At 37.8% G+C, this 16,755-nt stretch overlaps 1 protein-coding gene across 1 annotated transcript in view; it reads left to right on the forward strand.

Annotated features, from left to right (window-relative positions):
• Nucleotides 1-448: 448 nt before the first annotated feature.
• Nucleotides 449-16,755, forward strand: part of LOC124165202 (28S ribosomal protein S9, mitochondrial) — a 29,428-nt gene continuing 13,121 nt past the window's right edge. The window contains exons 1-9 of the mRNA XM_046542480.1: nt 449-658; nt 772-886; nt 1,597-1,700; nt 3,390-3,563; nt 4,353-4,438; nt 10,294-10,369; nt 12,981-13,106; nt 13,667-13,709; nt 13,797-13,912. Of these exons, the coding sequence (XP_046398436.1) occupies nt 584-658; nt 772-886; nt 1,597-1,700; nt 3,390-3,563; nt 4,353-4,438; nt 10,294-10,369; nt 12,981-13,106; nt 13,667-13,709; nt 13,797-13,912 (915 nt within the window). The 5' untranslated portion in view covers nt 449-583. The remainder of the gene's footprint in view (nt 659-771; nt 887-1,596; nt 1,701-3,389; nt 3,564-4,352; nt 4,439-10,293; nt 10,370-12,980; nt 13,107-13,666; nt 13,710-13,796; nt 13,913-16,755) is intronic.

The raw sequence follows: 16,755 nt of genomic DNA on the forward strand, positions 1-16,755 counted from the left end.
ATTACCTCAAATATGTGGGTATTGGCTCGATTTATATCATGTGCTCATAAGAGCCAGATTACTCATAGTCCGTCTCTTTCGTACTTACCCGGATGCAATATACATAAAACGCGTATTTAAACTCTTTTTTTATTGCGGCTTCAAGTCGGAAAATGATACATCATTTGAAAATACCAATATAATGTTTTTGCATTCCCTTAGTATGGAGTTTTGAGTTGGATAGGACCCTCTTGGGTTGCATGTGTCTTCTGAAAAGATCTTGAGCAACAACCGTCTGTTTTCTAGGTTTTTAATAATCTGATTGACGTCAGAAATGTCCTGCATTTTCTTCATACCATGGCTACAAAGAGAAATCATAGGAAAAATCAGAAAAAGTACCCTAAATCTTATTTTAACTTTCCCGCTCGTACCGCAGTGGCGTCTTGCGATTGTTGGGAGGACAATTTCCTACCTCTCTTGTTTCTTATTTTGATTTGAAGTCGGTTTCGTACGGTGTTTCGGGTTTAAAGTGACTTTGTGAATAAGTAACTTCAAAGTAAGACGCGCTTCTTAATGCGATTTAGAACCATTAATACTTTTTAAAATGACTGCAGCCCTTGGGCTTCGTATTTTAAGGCTGTCACGTGCCGAAAAACAAGTGGGAAAACTCATTCGCCCGGTACGCATGTGATCTTTTATTTCCGAGTTCTGATATAATCGATGAATGAATTATGATAGTCATCTTACAGGTGCTAAATTAAATCAAATGTTGTAATGATTATGTTGTTTTAGGTGGCCTGTCCTGCTCATTGCCCTTTTTCTAATGATGCTTCATCAGAACCACATGAAGGACGCAAAACAATTAGTAAAGCAATGCGGTTGTATTTGGAAAGGTCCCGGGAGTATGGTAAGATGCGTTGAATTTGAAATATTTTATTGTGTCCTAATTTAGGTTACATTACGGAGGAATTTTTTCAACGACTGAATTTTAATGTATGAAATTGACTTACGACGAATACAAGTCAGAGGCAGGCGTTCTTCGCCTACGAAATGAATTCGGGTTGCTGCATGGTCTTTGGTAACACACATATTCTGCTACTGCTTTCGCAGATTCCTGTATATCCACATAAATTCATCATAACTACTTTTTACTTTGTGACGGAGTAGGTCAAAAGCTTCCTCCAGAAACACAGCCTTGATACTAATTCAGTGTGCCAAGGTAGTGATTTAATTGATAAATTTATAAATAATATCAATTTTATTGGTATTGTGGTCCAATTAAACTTTTTTGTTTTGTGCTGTTATGCAACACTATTGGATTCACGTACGGTAGATGTTCATGTGGAAATTTGAAGCCTTGTGGATCTAAGGCCATATTTAAGCCGCTCGTCAGTGTGTGAATAAGTATTTTTGACCCCCCTATTTGTATGATATTGCCTAATAGTGTTGGCGTTATTGTAGAAAGTTGAAGCAATTGTCTTTCACAACGTTTTGTCCAATGCCTACTCTCTTGAGCGAATTTCAGATGGTTTAATTTTTTATTCTTCAAACATGTTTTGGCCATTTATTCAAAGTATTTTTTCAATAATTATATTGTACGTGCCATTTCGCTTTCAGATGAATTCATGAAGAAGGAGAAAATAAATTTTAGTGTTGGTAAACGTCATTTGGCAAACATGATGGGGGAAGATCCGGAAACCTTCACTCAAGAAGATATAAATGTGAGTAAGCCACTCGAGGGTCTTTGCAGGCTTTGATATTAATGGTAAATTTTATGATTTTGTGGACTTTGATGAATGCCCTGGCCACAGGTTGAAAAATCTGTACAATGATTTTGTGGACTTTGATGAATGCCCTGGCCACAGGTTGAAAAATCTGTACATAAACGCTAGCTGAGATGAGGGAGGTGGGGCATGATTCAGCTTCTCCGCACGAGTGTTCCAAATCATAGTGGATTCAACAGGAATGGCTGGCAAATTGCTTTGCCAATCTGTCAGTGTTGAGTGGAAATTGAGCCACAGCATGTGATATCTTGGGGGGGTCGGGCTGCCCCCCTCCAAAATCTTGTGGGGGAAAGACGGGGCAGTACCACACTTGCCCCGTCCCCCCATTGCTATGCCTCTGTGTTTAACCTGTATCCACTGGCAGATTCAACCAGTGATAGAGAGTCTAGGTATAAATGGTAACCTATCCAAGCTTAGTTTCAGTCCAACTTGGTTTAGATTAGTTGATTGCAGGAACCAGTGCATCAATAAAGCTAGACCATCTTCCAGACTTCCAGGTTCTGCTGCTGGTATTTAGCAATGGAGCTTCCTCTTCATGATGTCATCTGAAAAGGATACTTAATCCTTGTTTTGCAAGTGATTATTTCCCTTCAGCTTGCTGATTAGGGAACTTCGTGCTCAAAATACACGAATCAGACGATCACTCTTGCTCCTTTGTTTTTGTTCTTATGTGACTGCTCTCTTTTTTGAGCGGTTCTCCTGGAATTTGTCCCCTACTGTGTGAATGAGTGACTGTTTTTAGTGCTTGTGAATGTGATCGTGTGAATACTTGCCATCCTTAGCGGGGTCCCAGTAGCTCTGCAAAGTATCACAGGGAGTGTGATTGTGGTAATAACCCGGCATCCTTGGTGGGCTCCCATCAGCCCCACAAAGGCTCCCAGATTACAACCCAAGGTTACCTTAGTTAGGTCTCTACAGCCTTGCAAAGGTTTCATTCAGGTGCTGTGTCTGTGACAGTCCGTGGTGAGGAAGCAACAATCCCATAAACTGCCACAGGAGGGTTATTCAGGTATAGAATAGTTGTTTGATTTGACGAGTGGTGCCAAATTTTACGGCCATTGGAGACTTTCCTTTTTGTTTTGTATTGCTTAGAGGCCGTAGAGCTAAATTTCTCCTTGATCTGAAAAGGACCATAGTAACTCCACACCCTTATCCACATAGGCATTTTTTTGTGTGTTATATTGAGTGCAAATTTAGCTGTTCATTATGATGCTGGAACATTATGAGAGCAAATATATGGCTCTTCATAATGATCCCGATGCATAGCATGTTACATAATGATTTTTTATAATGTGGGATATGCTTTCTTTCATTCTTATTGTTCGAATTTCATGCAGAGATTGCTGAGCTGTGTTTGAGATCTTCAAATTTATTTTTATTGATTACTATCAATGGATTGAGGGTTGAAATAAGTAGTGGAAGGTTTCCGTATAATATAAATAACCGAGCCAGTTTTAAACTATTTTAATGAAGACTTGTTTCAACTCAGGGCCAGTCACCATCCTAGTTATTGTAGTCAAGTACTAATTATTATAGATTTTACGCAAAATTCTCCTCAAATTGGCTTTTTTTTCTATTCCTTTGAGTGCATAATTACATGTTATATGTTCTCTTCTTATTTTTCAGAATGCCATAGAGTACTTATTTCCATCAGGACTGTTTGAGCCCAGGGCTAGACCCATCATGAAACCTCCTGAGGAAGTCTATCCAGAAAAAAAGGCTGCAGAATTTGATGAAAGTGGTCGTCCTCACCATTCTCTGTTTTACACTGGCAATCCAAATTACTACCAACAACTTTTTGTAAGTTAAATATCCTTTATTTTATGACAAATGTAGTTTAAATAATATTTATATTTTCTTGTCTGACTTAAGCATCTATTACACCTTAGTTCTACGATATATTTTCAATTAGGTCATTAAAAAATTCTCAACAGGAACGGTCTCCACATAATAGACAGTATGGGTTATGGGAAATGTTCATGAGACAGATCTGTGTATATGTATATCTGCTTCTATTGAAGAGTGCTTAGTTGATGCCTCTACATCACGACTATCTGCCTCACCTGGCTTTTTTTGTCTGCGTTACCCATATCCTGTAAATTATTAAACACACCTTTACTTGCTCTTACGTTTCAATCACCGTTGTCTTTTCATTCTGCATGTAAGTTTTTTAACTTCTTAATTGAGTTTTACCTTTTCTGAAGCTTCAGAAATCTGCTCATCAGTATGAAACACACTTTAAATTGGTCATCCAGTACTTATAGACTGCTTGCACTAGTGCTAGATGCTGAGTAAAAGCTGCCGTAATTGCACGCCATTGGCTTTTACCATACATTTTTCGGAAAATCTGTTGTTAATAAAATTGAGTTTATTCTCTCAATTACATTTTGTTATAAAATAATTTATTGTTTTGACCAAATTTTGCCCCTTAAGTACACCTTGTAGTTTCTAATGGTTTACTTATGAGTAAATATGTATCTGCTATTTATTATTTATAATAATTATTTATGTTTTTGGTTTTTTTAATGAGTAATTTAAATCTTTCTTAATATTTCAATAATATCATTGATATGGTTATTATATTTTTAGGATATAGCCTCCATGATGGAAAGCCTGAATAAGCATGAGGATGAACAGATATTGAAAAAACAGTATCCTTCGAAAGAGTCACAAATGTAAGTATTCATCTTAAAACACAGAAATAATTATTTGTACTATAGTGATGCTCCTCATCGGTGATTTTTGCTAAGTGTTATAAATTTAGTGCTTTGCTTCATTATGTGGAATTCATTGTACATACATCATGATAAATTTTTGCTTTAACTTTGCATTTCCTTTAAGAATCAATAACTTCATTCACGATTTGTGTTTTCACCTTATAGCATTGAATGTAGGTAATATGTTGTTCCAGAACCCATCAAGTTGTAGAATTTTTGAGGAATTGCAAGCTTGTTTTTCTTGCAAATTAGTGTGTAATAAATATATTGGTTGTATGTTACTATTAAATTTTAAAATTTTTCCCATATTGGAGGCAGTGGCATAGCTAAATGAATCTCGGTGGGTATGCTAGCCTCCTTTTGAGTAATCCTGTTACGGTTCTGGCCAAACAAAACTGAACCACTTGTAGCACCACTCTAGAAAGTTCTGCCCAGCGGCCTCGAGCGGACTTGTTATTTAGTGCAGTGGCACAGAAAGGGGGGTTTTTGGGGGATTAGTACTATGTAAATGTTTCTATTGCTTTTTTTCCCCACAGAAATTTGGGGCTCGCATGGAAGTAGACTCTATTTTTTCACATTTAGATGAACCCGTTTGCTCTGTGCATCTTTTCCCTGGGTGTGCACATTTATTGGATGATTTTTCTTTAGATACAACTGGTGTAAACTGATTTGCCTAGCAGCACCTCCTGCAATCATCCATATCTGAAATATGTACTGAGAAGATGTAATCTCCATTGCAGTTCCATAGTTTATAAAATATTATACGCAGCTTCTCTTGTTAATTTATATTCTTCAGTTACCCTCTTGATGTTTCTTAAAAAGTATACTTCTGAGACGTAGGAAAAAGAGGTAAAATTTTCCACACTTTTAAATGCGGATGAAACCCCTGGATGAATTGTTTTATCAAAAGCACTCACGATTACACTGAGCAAATTCCAAGGACTGAGTAGGGCAACTCTCCACCAAAACATAACACCTTCTTTCATAACCCTGCTTCAACTAATACATTTGTCAGCCTCTCATTCTATCATCTAAAATATTTCATGCATCGAAAGCTGAATGTAATGCCTACTAACATGGGGAGACTGCGTACCTTGCTCCGCCTTTTTCAATGCAGTATTTTTTATGGCATTGAGAATGGCGAACACATCTTTGAACTGGTAGTGGTTCCATTAAATGGGCCTTAGTTTGGCTGCATTTCTTAATATTCATGTGGCATTTTTAACAGGCCGTAGGTAATTCAAAATAGCATTTTTATGATATGGCAATTTATATTTGTTTTGTGTTCTTCTTTGTTACATTTGCACGGCCAATTGCTGCTCGCCTTAATGCTATGTGCTCTCACTAGAAGTGGTTTTCATTTTTGAATTGGAAGTTGATCACTATAAGCAATACAAAAATTTAAAATTTTAGCGCACACCAACCCTTGCTAGTGTAGTTGTCATATCTCCAAGTTCAAAATGACACTGCTTTAATGCCTAATTGCCATTATGATTTTAAAAAATTTTTCTCGTGCCTTTGCTTGTTGAATTAAGATTAATTGTTAACTTGTCCCCGTATGATGATAATGAAGACTAAAAATAAACTGCTGTGAGGGAGCCCTGAACCTTGGCCTCCGAAGTGAGAGTTGACAATGGGGAACATGCACAATTTATTCAAAGCACTAGAATAAGAAGGTCCCTGCCTCAAAGGTGCTAGCCAAAAATTTCACGGCTGAATAATGCTTTTTAGCTGAGAGATCCGGCGGCACTTCCCCTTGCCATTCATCCGACCAACTGTCCTAACCAGGCGTCATCCTGCCTATATACCCACCCGGTCGCTGGCGAATAGGCGGCCGAGCAGGCATAGGGAGGCAGGACGGTCTGGGAAGGACAGTTGGTTAATCAATGCCTTTCGTTTTCTGCGATTTGTTACCCACCATTAGTGTATTCATAATATACAAATTATTTGGTTTTAGAAATATGTACCGGTTTAGACGAATGGCAATGGTCAATTTTATCCTCATTTGAAAAAGCCCAGATTGGCGCCCATGCGATGCCACTCCACGTGACGTAACAGGGGCCTAGTTTCTATACGAGTAGATAGGAGTTCCACATCGTCTGAGATTACCAATGCGTGCATGAGACACAGAGCTCAGGGAAACATGTGTTAATAATCACCTATTAAAACTGCCTATGGTTGGAAAGTTTTCTTCGTTTGATAAGTTATTAATAATCATTATTTAAGCCAAGCGCTACCAGCTAGCAGGGTACTCTGCTACCTGCTAGCATTCCGCGTTGTATCAGCGCTCAAAGCCTCGCCCCAAGGTCACCTCACTTGGGGCAGCAGGAATCAGAACGACGTCACACGGAGTTTTCCCATCATACATACTTAGCCGTCGCGTTTTCACGTGCTTGAAAATTTTCGCTTCATTTAATCGCGAAAAATAGATATCATCATTTAAAAATCGAAAAGCGTGAAATATGTAATCCAGGAGTAATAACCTTTCGATTTAGGCAATAAAAAAATAATAAGAAACCACCCTATTCCCATTGTTGCATGAACGCAACATTATTGACAACAACCATATTAACCCATTTCTGCCCAAGCACAGAATTAATTGTTTTTTTTAAACTTTTTTCACGCAAATGTTGTCATTTCGTTGTAATCTATACGATTGTGATGTTTTTTTGTTCATAAGTCAAGTAATTTAGTAGAAAAAAAATGTTGCGTTTTCGCAACGTTGGGCGTTTGTGGGGTTGCCTAGGCCAACATCGAAATCAAACCCAAGGGTCAAGAACAAAACGCTTATAATATATTAAGATCACAAATGAATGAATGATATTGAAAATAAAATAAATATACATATATAATACTCATTTGTTTATAAATTACAAATGGCCCCCTTTAGGTGGGCGACCCAGTCCTTGATTATTCGTCACGTCAGGATCTTGCACTTCTTCTTGATTTCTGTTGCCCACTTGGTTTGGTATGGTTTCTTCCATAACTCCCGATTGAAGCAACGATAAAACTATGCAACTCTTGAAGTCCAGTTGCAAAGCTCTATCACCGGTGGCCAATTGGAAAAACTTCCAGGCATTGACAGCCGCCATATCTAGAGAATTTATAAATAATGGCCACCACCATTTCTTTCCCCTCGTTCTTATTCTGTAGTTCGCTACACCATTGCCATGGAGATCAACTCTTCCCATACCCTGGTTATACTCACGAATTAAATTTGGTTGAGTGATGAAAACGGCCTTCCTTGCCGTACGATCCCATCGTTTGGCTTGGTTCAATGGAACCAAAAATCCACAGTTAGAAGCGACTGTAACCACAGCGTTATCAAACCAACGAACCACAAATATTTGGTTTTTTCGGTCAAAGGCTGAGAAGTAATACCCTTTTTTCCTTTTTTTGGAAATTTCTTTAGAAGCAGGCAAAGGGCATTTAGCAATTCTACTTTCTCGAACAGTTCCTGTACCAAAATATCCCCTCTCACCTAATATGCACAAGAGGCTGTGGCTTGTAAAGAAATTCTCAAAAAACAACTTATGCTCTCCAGGAAACTGAACGACTGAGAGTAAATCATGTACAACTTTTTCTCCCAACCCTAGATCTTCTCCATTGTTTATATTGGTTTTGTATTTGTCACCAGACCCAGCATATGGTTTGAAGTGGAATACGTAACCTTGAGCTGATGCTAGGCACCAAACCTTGAAACCAAATCTAACGGGTTTCCCCTTTATATACATTTTACTGGAATGCCGTCCAAAGTAAGGCACCATCTGTTCATCAATGGAAAGTTCATGTGAAAATATTCCAAATTTGGCAAATCTCTCATTAAGTTTATCGAAAAATGGCCTAAGCTTAGCAAATTTATCGTTTACCCCGAGATGACTATTGTCCGCAAGGTGCAACCACCTTTTTATTTCCTCAAATCTGTTTTTAGACATAACATTTCTAACCAACGGGCATTCATTCAGTAAGAACGCATGTTAGGTCGTGTATTATATCCTGTCTGAAATAAAATTCCAAAGAACTTTATGATTTCCGATCTTGATATGGTAAAACTATGTTTGTTCTTTGATCTCGTGTATGTGATTGAAAAGTCTAATATCAAATCCAACAAATCGGTATCCAAAAACAATTGAAATGTTTCAAATGGCGTGATATTACCAAAAGAGTTTTTCAAACGCTCTTGTAAGATGTGCTCGGTGTTTTGAGGTTTCGTCTGATAGATGGGAGAAGAATTTTTTACCCATTTTATTTCCTCCGTGTTTTTTCTGCGCTTTTTCCCTTTGTTCGTGTTCAGTAGAGGCTGAGTTGGTTCTTCCATTCCGGGGATGGTTTTTGAAGTATGAATTTCCAGTTTACCTACGATGTCTCTCGGTGTTGTCTGGTCGGTGTCGTTCAAAAGCATGACATCGTCGTTGAGTCTTCCTCGTCAGACAAAGGATCAGCCTCTGGAGGTAGGACCACAACGTCAGTTGGAGATTCATCGTTCGTCTCGTCAGTTTCGTCAGTTGCCTCAATTTCCTCTAAAACTGACACGATTTCTTCCACAGTAGTGAATGTCTTAGAAAAACTCATCTGTAGAAAAGTAACAGGAATGTGTATGAACAGAGTATGTCAACCGAAAGGCTGGTCTGTGACAAGTGAATACTTCCAATATACTTTAAATAATGCAAATGCTAAAATACGAAAAACAATCATAATAATCCAAGAAAATCAACTTATGTACGTACCTTGAACACATTCGGAAAGTAATTATGTTCACAGGAGGTATCGATATGCAACCCGGGAATAAGATAAGGGAAAATGCAAGGATAAAACACGTGGATAACCAATGCCAAATAACTGGAAAATGGTAACACATATGCAGGCAAACTCTAGAGAGAGACAAAAGGCAGGCGCGGCAGAAAGAAACAGACGGTGTCTCGCTCGAAGTTCCTCACGCAGATAAGCTTGTGGAACAATGTAGCAGTCCTTCTGCCCAACGTTGCGAAAACGCAACATTATTTTCAACTCTGAAAATTGATACTTTGTAACTAATTTTATCATCGAAAATTGTTCTCATGATCATTTACAAAGATTGAACTGTTATTATCAAAGCTGTGAATAAAAACAATGTTGGATAGGGCTTAAAAAATTTTTTTAAATTTTCGTCTCAAAAAAAGTGCTCGGAGTAGCCATATTTGAAAAATCATAACAAAAATAAAAAAATCTTAGAACCACAAATGACCAATTATTACGTAAAGTAAGTGTAAAACTACATAGAAAAAAATATTGAGCTGCCTAAAAAAATTTAAGATTCTAACTGTTCTCCATCAAAATTAATGTTGCGTTTTCGCAACGTTGGGCAGAAATGGATTAATGCCAGTAATGATGAAAGTTCATGACAAAAATAAACATGATGAATGAAGAAACTTGGAATGAAGAGAAAACATTACCTCTAGTAAGATTACTCAATAAATATAAGTTAAACATTATTTACAATTTGTAGTACTTCAACGCATCGAAAAAGGAAAATTTCGAAGTTAAATAAAAATGATTATTATAATAAAAATTTTCACTTAAATAACCAAATAAGAACTAAAGATATTTCAAAAAGTTAGTAAACCTAAGAAAAAATTATCCTGAAGAATGATTTTACCATCTATTACTCCATGTGGTCAGCATTCAAGTTGATGTGAAAGAGTGTACATATGAGATTAATGGACTTTACTATGATGATTCGTAGTCTGCTCATCAAATTATGATGTTGTATTGGTTAAGTTAAAACCAACTTATTACAGTAATGCCATTACAGTCTTTCACTAATTGTTTTCCAGGGATCTATCAGGGTCAGAGTGGTTACCAAAGGAGAACTTGGAGAAGTTACTTCTTGAGACCATCAATGATCGTGAGGTATGAGAATTATTTTATCTACAAACTGCTGGAATATTTTCGCCAAGAAAATTCTTGCTTTAATCATGTGCTTAAGTTAATTAATCAATTACAGTAAAACCCCTTATTTACACTTTTCTAGGGACCCAAGAAAAAAAGTGTAAATTGCGGGAAAATGCAAATTGTGGGAAATAGAGAATTTTCACTTTTATTCACATACTGGCTTTGGAAATGTTAATTTTTTAATTGTTCACTAAGCATTATTCCATAACATTGCTTCCCTCTGAAGCACAGCTGGCAACAAAAATTAAAAAATAATCCTGTTTTGTCAGCATTAAAAACATCTTTTGGGCCCTAACCTTCCAGAAGTCTAATATATTCAGATTCTTTCCACTGAGTTGCTGTCTCTAAGTTAACATCTTTGCTTTCACCACTCACCATCTTGTATACAAGACTGTACCTATTTTTGAATCTATCCAACCAACCATTATAGATGCCGTGGAATCTTCGATTCCCAATCTTCTGGGGAAATACTTTTTCTCAAGGGCCTTTGGGCCTGTTTACACGATACATTAATGTCTGCTTGCATGAATGATTTTTGTGGACCGGAATGGGACAGGAAATTTACGAATGTAGGCAGGGGCAGATCCAGGATTTTTCTTTCTGGGAGGGGCACAGAGGGTCTGACAGGCAAAAGATTTTATTTTATTTTTATTTTATTCTCCAACCACCGGATACAGCTCTTATTGGCCATTTTACACCGAGGTGTTCAACAAATGTAACAAGTGAACGTACACAAACAACCATGCCCTGGGCCGGGGAAACCTACCCAGGCGGGACTCGAACCCGCGACCTCTTGTTTGGCAGGCGAGAACGATACCCCGCCGCCACCGAAGATCTTGTCTTAATTGAGATTAAAAACAAGATATAACACATAACAATGACTTTACTAAATTCTCTTTATTTTTATATCAAAGTTATTCTTATTGAATTAAATGATTGAGCCTCCTTGAGTAAAACTCAAAATAAAGCGAACGTAATGATGACCATCAGGGACGAATCCAGGATTTCTTTCTGGGGGGCACAAGCAAGGCCATATCCAGGATTTTGTTCTGGAGGGGGGCACAATGATACCACGTTATACAAAACGAACGCAGTGATAACTGGACCGTATTAAAAATCTTGCATATTTTTTAAGTGTTTGGGGGGGCACATGCCCCCTTATAGATCCTCCTGTGATAACCATATTCAAATTTTGTCTATTTTTTAAGCATCTGGGTGGGGCACATCCCCTAAATACGATTATGAATGCATGAACCAAATTTGAACAGGTTCTATTTTCTGTTCATGCATACGCACAAGTTGGGTGAATACACGGTGCATTTTCATGTTCATAATTTAGACATTATAACTTGTACTGGTTAATTTACTAAGTAAACAGGCCTTTAGATGACACCATTTGCAGGAACATTTGATGATCTTGCACCTAAAAACTACTCTTTTAGAATTCGTTCTATTTATTCTTACCTAGAATTCTTCACATATATTCTCTTTTTTGATAAATGTCCGCACTCATGGTTTGCATATTTTACAATGGCATCGCGATTTTTCACCACGAATTTGTTTGAATAGATGCGGGTTCCGGTGTGGGAATCAACTAGCTCTAAAATTTTCATTATCTCGTCAATTAAAAATGTCCGTTTTTTACCTTGAATTTCCATTTTCAAGCAGGATAAATTCTATTTCCCGTACTAATTGAGGATAACTTGCCAACACACGAGTGTCTGAACTACTCCTCGGCGATCAAGTGCGTAGTACAAACGGTCGTGCGACTTCATAATTTTTTAAAGTTACAGTTGTTTGCGATACGCTGCTATGTGAATGGGATAATTCAAGTTTAAATAAGTTTTTTTTAAAGATTTAATTAACCCATCTACGCTACGCAACTGTTGAATGAAGTCAGCGCAAATGATGACAAGTTTTATAGTTCCGGCATTTATCACGTTTCAGCACGTCTGGTTTTCTTTCAAACCCTCGTATCAAATTATAGGCTACATGATTATTGTCAACATTGCTTCAGGAGTTCTTGCATTATAATTATTACATAGCTCGATTGCTCAAAACACCTACTTTCATATCGTGAATCTTTCCGCCGCTGACAGAAAACGAGATGACGTAGTTCAACTTTCCGACGTTAGTGGCGTTCTGTCCCGCCACATTCAAATTCTTCCCGAAAATAGTTCTCATTGCGTCTCTTTCTCTTGGATTTTTAAATAAAAATGCGCGAAAGGAAGCCAAAAGATAGTTTTCAAGGGCTGATATGCACGATTTATTGTTTTAGTAGGCAAATAATTTTTTTTAGCCGGCACGTCGTGATGCACATGGCGGGAAAACGAAAAAAACACGGCGTAAATACAGGGTTCTATTTACATTGGAGAGATAGGAAATATGACGGGACCCAGAAAAAAACTTGCAATTTGCGGGAAAACGTAAATTCCGATAACGCAAATACGGGGTTCTACTGTATATTATTTAACTAATTACCATTTGCTCTTTTTATCATCATACCATTTGTAGTTTATGTTGTGCAATATAACTCTGCTTATTATTTTCTTCTCTCGCTTTTTTACAGTATGCAAATTTTATCAAAGCTATGGAACGACTGGTACGTCATCCTTATTCTTATAGAGTAAAGGACCATGTGTTCAAATTCCGGAAACTACTAATGAATCAAACTAAAGTGGAAGATATTCCTAAGGTAAGTTTTTAAAAACATAGTTTGAAATGTGTTAGCTGAAAAGAATTTGAATGCTCAAGGTTCAGCTGTCACTGCTGGATTTATTGTCAGCTCTGAATTTTTTAAATTGATTATGAGATCGTTAAAGCAATAAAATTATGTCTATGTTTTTGAAAGAGAAAAATATATTTACTCATGATAGAAATGCATATTTTTATTATATGGTCATCACACTACAAGCGTAGAAAAATTTGTTTAGCAAAATTCAATTCAGCCTTTTTGAACTAAATGTGGTTTGGATAAGCAAGGGTAGAGCTCACCTCAAGCTAAGCCTCAGGAGTGTCACACATTGGGGGGGGGGGCATTTCCTTTCCCTGGGCCACCTTGCATGTTGAGGATTTTTTTTGTTTGGGGTTTCAAGAGGCATCATCTGGGATTTGAACCCAGACCCCTCAATCAGCAATCAAGCAATCTACCCACCATGCTACCACGCTCGTTTATAACTACACCTTCTTTTACGATTGGTTAATATTTTTTATGGTTAGAATCCCAAGCTTTAAAAAACCGCATTTTCATTTCAGCCGGAAATTCGTGAGGATGGGAAGTCTGTCGTTAATGTCACAGGTAGGTATACGCACGTTTCTCTACTTTTATGGTTAATTTTATTCTTACGAAATTCCATTTTAATTTTCAACTGTTGTTAAATTTCAGGTGCCATCAGGAAAACAGCTGTAGCTGAGGCAACTCTCACATATCCTGGATCTGGTACAATAAGAATCAATGGGAAGGACATTCTTTATTTTGATAATATCCAGTCACGGGAACAGGTAAGAGATGTTTGCTATGTCAAACCATATGGCTTAGAAATTGCATTTTATCACCAAGTCATATTAATTGTTGCAATAATTTGATACTTCTATGCTTTTGGAAACCCTCTTAACACAATTTATCATTCTGAAGAATTTGAAATAGAAGTTGGCTGGTTGTCCGTGATATTATAGGTTGAAAGTCTTTCCTTCTATATTTGAAGAGTCGAAGGGTTGATATAATGAGCAAAAGGTCATATCCACTGATTGAAGGGCAGACAGGGAAGCCACTATTGTAATGGAGTTCTTTTGGAATTATTTCATCAAGGAAAATGAAACCTTAAAAGCACTCCTCTCTCGTCCTTCATTTATTTTCTTACTGCTATCATTGTATTTTAGATTTTCATTACAGCATGGAGCTTAGGAAGTTATTTCTCCGGTAGAAATTTTAAGGACACTTTTTTTTAATGAAAGTTTACCACAGTAGTCATGGAACTGCACCAAAAGTGAATTTACTGTAGACATGCCAACCAATGATAATAGTGCTATTTTGCTCTGGCAATCATGATATACCACAGAGCTCTTAGTTAATGAACAGCTATGATTTATCCGCCAATTCCCTGCCATTTTGTCATTGATGATTTGCCAGTATGTACTTGCGATGCTGGTCAAACTTTACAGTGGCGTCACTGTGGTGACCAATATCATGCTGTAAACTGTGGAAGTTTTGATCCATTTTGTGGTCTCAATGAACAGTGCAACATGAGAGAACCACTTTACTTTGGTATTAATGGCCAAAGAGGTTGCAGAACCTGTTGAAAGACTGGAGCTTAATATTTCTTATGACCCACAGTGGATGAAAGCTTTGGGTTGCAGGTACCATGCATGTGTGGCTGCACAGTGTTTGTTGTTGTGATCATGGATCCAGGAAAATGGTATGTGGGGATGCATCTGACTTCTTGGCAATGTCAGGAAGTATAATGTCAGACTCACTGTTGCGTGCTGCAGAAATTGCCCACGAGGCAAATGTAGAGGTTCTGTTATCATACGGGCAGATGGTGACCATCTGCGATACTTGGAAACCAACAGGATGGAGCTCCCACAAAGGCAGCTGGCGTGTGATCATGCAGCCAGGGATGTAAGGCTTTTGGGAAACAGGGCTTAATTGTTCTCAACACTTCCTGTCTTGTAAAATATCATTGCTAAGGCGTCATTCTATTGTGATCATGCACTGAATTTCCTCAAATTGTTGGTATTTTTTGCAACCTTGATAAATGTATTCACACATTCAATCGGGCCTGATTTTCATGAAAGGCGTCAAAATCGGCAGTTAAAATAAGAAAGAAAAATAGAGGTTTCCGCACCATAACTTCCGTTCAAATACTACTGTTTACAAAGGGTGCACTTGGGTTGAAAGAGGAAAGCTTGCTGAAGGCCATGCACACGATCATCGGAAGACGCGGAAGTGGATATTAGTCATGTACGGAGGCAGAGAAAGGTCTCCCGTCCGACCAGCAGAGCATGTCAATTGACGTGCTCCGTATCTGGGCTTAGACGGGACCACGTCAGTTGACGTGCTCCTGAATGTGTTAATCACGAGGATGGGATGAAGAAGAATAATCTCAAACAATGAATTTGTGTAAGAAGTAGAGGAAGAATGCAAAATTATAAACTGAAGTAATCCATTCTTGTAGAGCATACCTTATTCTATTCTTCTTGGGTAGTTGCCACCTTATTGTGAAAGTCAAACATTACATAAGTATGTACTGACACTGAGTGTGTTTAGCTAGTTGTAATTGAAATCAATTTAATATGAAGGCTCTCATATGATGAATTTCAATATGAAAGAATCACTTTTGCTTGAAAAAATTGAAGAAGAGGTATATTTAGTGCAAGAAATGTTTGATGTGATCATGAGCATACATCCTTGGCTCTGAAGGAAAGAAGGGTAAGAGCCATAACTTGGCTGAGCATTACCCTGTTCTTATTGTAAGCAAAAGCCACAGGCTTTCAGGCATGTGTTATTTCATGACCCAATGCATGTGGCCATTTAACTTTACAGCAAATTGACAAAGACAGCCGAAATAAAAAATTCATCTTGTTGGTCAAACGTGTGCCGTCCGAAACAAATGTTTTTATTTTGGCCATCCTTGACTCTCTCCTTTGCTGCCAGGAATAACACTTAATGTTACGGTATATTGTCTCTGACCTCAGTCTTTGCTCCAAGTTGTCAGGGGTGATGAAGGGGAATATTTTTCTGCTCTCTACGCCTTATCAAAGTTGTGGGAGGAGGTGTGTTTATTTCATGTGTATAACTTGGAATATCCATATTCCACAGTAGAGTATTTGTGTGTGTGTGTGCAAGGTATTTCCATAAAATTTATTGCCGTGGGTAGTGTGCAGTTTCAAATGGTCTCCATGAAATTATCGAGATCAGTTTAAGCCTGCTTTATTTTTATTGAAATTGTTTTTACACATTGATGCTTGAAGTCCCAGGCTTTGCTTCTTTGCATTGCACCGTCAACTTGCGCACAACTTAAATGAATACTCAAAATTCTGCAAAGATTTTCAAAGCAGCATAAATGCGATGACACAGATGACATTGCCCTCAAACCCCCTCGAGTGGTAATCATAAGCTATCTTCTCAATGCAAGCTTGATGCTCTTACTAGAACACCAGCGTACAAAGCAGTGCTCTCTCCAGGCATGGGTGCACCCAGTGAGGGACAGGGAGGGGGGCAGCTGCCCCCCCCCCACCCCCCTTGGAAGCAAAAATCGGAAAAGTCTTTAAGCAAAATCAGGACTGAATCGATACAAATTGAGCATTCAACAAATTTTCTTTAAACCCACGAAAAATTATATGTA

This window comes from Ischnura elegans, chromosome 9 (assembly GCF_921293095.1).
Source record: "Ischnura elegans chromosome 9, ioIscEleg1.1, whole genome shotgun sequence".
Classification (NCBI taxonomy): domain Eukaryota; kingdom Metazoa; phylum Arthropoda; class Insecta; order Odonata; family Coenagrionidae; genus Ischnura; species Ischnura elegans.